Source organism: Rhinopithecus bieti, unplaced genomic scaffold (genome assembly GCF_001698545.2).
Source record: "Rhinopithecus bieti isolate Rb0 unplaced genomic scaffold, ASM169854v2 scaffold_16601, whole genome shotgun sequence".
Taxonomy (NCBI): Eukaryota; Metazoa; Chordata; class Mammalia; order Primates; family Cercopithecidae; genus Rhinopithecus; species Rhinopithecus bieti.
The window spans coordinates 1,156,416-1,160,525 of record NW_016808732.1 but is presented as its reverse complement, the minus strand read 5'-3'; the positions used below and the strand labels follow the sequence as shown (position 1 = coordinate 1,160,525).

At 40.1% G+C, this 4,110-nt stretch overlaps 1 protein-coding gene across 4 annotated transcripts in view; it reads right to left on the bottom strand.

Annotated features, from left to right (window-relative positions):
• EVC (EvC ciliary complex subunit 1) overlaps nucleotides 1-4,110 on the bottom strand; it is a 92,078-nt gene that overhangs the window by 20,470 nt on the left and 67,498 nt on the right. For all 4 annotated transcript variants that reach the window (XM_017887089.1, XM_017887090.1, XM_017887091.1 and 1 more), the window contains one exon: nucleotides 580-689. In XM_017887089.1, the coding sequence (XP_017742578.1) occupies nucleotides 580-689 (110 nt within the window). The remainder of the gene's footprint in view (nucleotides 1-579; nucleotides 690-4,110) is intronic.

Genomic DNA, 4,110 nt, shown 5'->3' with positions numbered 1-4,110 from the left:
TCATGAATTTTAGAAATTTATTTTAAGTGTCACTAAATTCATAGTAGCTCTTTGTCATTATATATATATATATGTTTTTTTTTCTCATATGAAAGAAGGAAAAAAATACTTTCCAGCAAATTGAAAAGACCATATTGCACTAATAGTTATAGCAAAATGTGAAAATGAATATAAAACTGATAATTGGGGAGTGGCTGTAATAGAGCACAAGAGATCTTTTAAAATTGCATTGTAGCAATTTTGGGGTGATGGAAATGTTCTAAATTTGGATTGTGGTGATGGAGTAGAACTCTGTAAATTTAGTAAAAATCACTGAATTGTACTCATAAAATAAATGTATTGTAAACTATACCTGAAAAAAGCTGTTTAAAAAAGTTCCTATGACAGACAACTCTATGAAGTAGGTATCATTAGCCCAGTTTATAGATGAGGAAATTGAGGCTAAGAAACATTAAGTCATTTACATTCAAAGGAAGCCAACGGGCAGTCAGTGTGCCCACTGTACAGATGAGGACACTGGGGCTGGACAGAGCATCATGCAGGACACAAAGCCCCACACCTTCAGGGAGCTGTACTCACTCTTCAGTGAGGCCGCCCAGTCGGCCCAAGACGCCACGGATGGTGCCCTCGTGGTCCTCCCGCAGGTGCGTCTGCAGCATGCTGGACAGCGCACACTCCTCCATCCACACCTGAACTCAGGACAGAGGGACAGAGCGGGTATGTGGTTACTCATTTCAACAATCCTCCTTGCTTGGATTGTGCATTTTGTTTCTTGTGTGTGTGTGTGTTTCTTTTTTAAATCCCTTTCTGCTCCGCTTTCATTAACATTTTCTCTTGCATTTTCTTCTAAAAGCTTAAAATCTTTCCCGTTTGCATTTAGGGAAAATGCAAATGGGAAAATTTTAAATACTTTAAATTGAAGTATCTAAAATTTATTTCCTGTGGAGTTAGGAAGGGATCTAATTTTCTCTGGATAAATGGATAATTAATTGTGCCAACAATGTTTATTAAATAATTTATTTTTTTCTGGCTTTCCTCCAATGCCACTTTGTCTTGTATAATTAACATATACACACACATCTTGTCCCAGCTTCTGTATTTTCTTCTATTGGTCTATTTCTGCACCAATACCATGATTGCTAACATTGCAGCAATTAAACATCAGTGCAGCGAGGGTAGGTCCTGTCTTATCCTCTTGTTCAAAGCTGCCTTAGCTATTCCTGGTTGCTTTTCCTTTCATATGACTTTTAGCATCAGCTGGTCAAGTTTAAAAAGACTCTTTGGAATTTTCTCATAATTGGGTTGATTTTACAGATCAATTTGGAGAGAATCGCCATCTTTGCAAAACTGAGTTTTCCACCCTAAGACATGCCATTTATCTCAGTTTCTTTATGCCTTCAATAATATTCTAAAAACATCCCCCTTAAGCTCTTACACATATTGGTCAACTTATTTTTAGGCATCATGTGGCTTTTATTCTGAAGATGATCTTTATCACTGGATGTTGCTGGTATGGAGGAAATCTACTGGTTTGGGATATTGATTTTGTATGTGGTGACATTTCAGAGCAATCTTCATAGTTGTGACAGTTTGTAGATCCTTCTGGCTTTTCAATAGAGACATTCATATTATCCACAAATATGGTGCACAAAATTCGATGTAGGAGCTTCTGCTCATCCTAATTGACTGCGTTGTTCAGAACAGATCTTTTCACAGCCTGACTTACTGTCTGATTGGTCTGTTATTTTCTGTGAGATGACGTATTAAAATCTCCCACCATAGTTTCAATTTGTTCATCTTTCAAGTCTGTCAAATTTTGCTTTAGGTGTTTTGTGGCTAAATTGTTGTACGTTACTCTCACACTGTGTAATGACTCTCTTCATCCCTAAAACATGTTTTCTGCCTAAAGTATAATTTGTCAGATCTTAGTATCATGCACTTTCTTTGGGTGGATATTTGCCTGGGATATTGTTTTCCTTCCCTTGGCTTTCTAACTTTTGATGATCTAGCTGTGTCTCCTGTAATGCCACATAGCTAGATTAGGAAATGTGTTTTTAGCAATCGAAATGGATCTGCTAGTGTTTATTGTGACTAATGGTATGCTTGGACTTATTCCCACCATCCAATCTGGTGTTTCCTAGGTATTATGAAAAGTGCATTCTTCCCCACTTGTTTTTCTCTTTTATTGGATTCACCATCTTTTAGGTCTCTAACCTGCATTCTGGGATACTTTTTTCTCTCCCTTGAAAGTCATATATTCTGCTTTGTTATTTTACTCTGTCAATGCACTGCAAAGACCATCAGAACTCCCCTGCGGCTGAACAGATTGGGTTATCACTTGATGCAGCGAGGGAGAATGTGTAGAAGGGTTAGAAAGGCCCAGGTGTGGGCTGTGGGAGGTGATCTGGGGAGAGTTTAATGAAGCCAGGCTTGGCTCAGCCAGGACGGGGTGTCTGGGCATGTCAGGGGTGGGGAGTTGGACGATGTCCATGTTTGGTCTGTGTTCAGGTATGGTGACAGGTTGGCCTCATTTTTGGCTCCGTCTTTCATGTAACAGAGGAGCCTCATCTTGTTGATGCCCAGTGGTTGGTTGTTCAATAGGAGAACACCCAGGCCCCGTTGTGAGTAACGGGCTGGCTCCTGGATGGGAGGCGCTGTTCTTTACTCTCCCATGTGATTACTCTTCAGGTTTTAAGTTGTCTATTTAATTTGTAAATATAAAGTTAATGCTTCTGCCCTCCTCCAGACTAGAAGGAGAAAGAGGATTCCAGTGTTCTCTCTGCCTTCTGGGATACTGCTCTCCATTATTGTGGTTCTGTGCTGTTTTCTAAATTCTTCATCTAAACTCTTCATGTCTAAACTCTTCAGTTCATTGTTTGAATCATCAATGTTCCTTTGCCCGGTATGATTTGTTATTTCCCTCACTCCCTCTGTTCTCACTGTTTTAAAAATTGCCTATTTTATTTCTACAGAATTAGATACGTTCTACTTCTATAGGATTTTGTCATCCTATTATCCATGTCTCTTCTTCCATATTTTCTGTCTCTTTAGATCTCTAAGCTGTCTTCTGGGACCACCTTCTCACATTTGTCTTCTAGTTCACACACTGTTTCTTTAGCCACCATTTAATCTGCTATTCTGTTAACTAATCCAATTAGATTTCTGTTTTCATTACTATAATGTTCTTTTGTCTTTGAGACGGAGTCTCACTGTCGCCCAGGCTGAGTGATCTCCTGTGAGATCTCAGCTCACTGCAACCTCCGCCTCCTGAGTTCAAGCAATTCTCCTGCCTCCGCCTCTGGAGTAGCTGGGATACAGGTGCCTGGCACCATGCCCGGCTAATTTTTGTATTTTTAGTAGAGACAGGGTTTCACCATGTTGGACAGGCTGGTCTTGAGCTCCTGACCTCAGGTGATCCATTCACCTCGGCCTCCCAAAGTGCTAAGATTACAGGCGTGAGCTACCACTCCTGGCCTCATTACTATAATTTTCATTCATAAAGTGTACTTTTTCAATGTATTGTTTTGTTTCCTAGTATCTTGCTTTTAGGGCTATTAATCTCCTCTGCTTTTAAAAGAACATACATTACAAGCACATTCTAACGAGGTCCAAGGTCCCACAGCTAATAAACAGTGGGGCAGGAACTGAAATCTACATCTTTCTGTCTACAAAGTTCAAATATTTTCTAAATCCACCATGCTCCTCCCTGACGATCTCACATCACCAGGAGATGCACCTAACTCAGCAAGACCATGCTACAACCAAGGACTCCATCCTTAAGGTGAGAGTCCTTCTCTTTTCCATGGCTTTTTAAAAGGCTCTACCTCTGGCAGCCTGGAGATGGCGCACACTGCATTTGGCATGCAGATTGAACACAGAGGCCTGGACAGAAGCACCAGCAGCCTAGACTTCAGTTCTGGTGGATGCTGTGATTCGTAACACTTGTGCTAAACTCTCACAAAACGACACTGTGCTATCTGGAACATTTCATTAAATCCCATCTCTGACTCCTCTTGTGAGGAGTTTACAATAATCTGTCAGACTGCTAGGGAAACCAGAACATTCTAGAAAATTCTGCACAGTCTTTTTTTTTTTTTTTTTTTTTTTTTT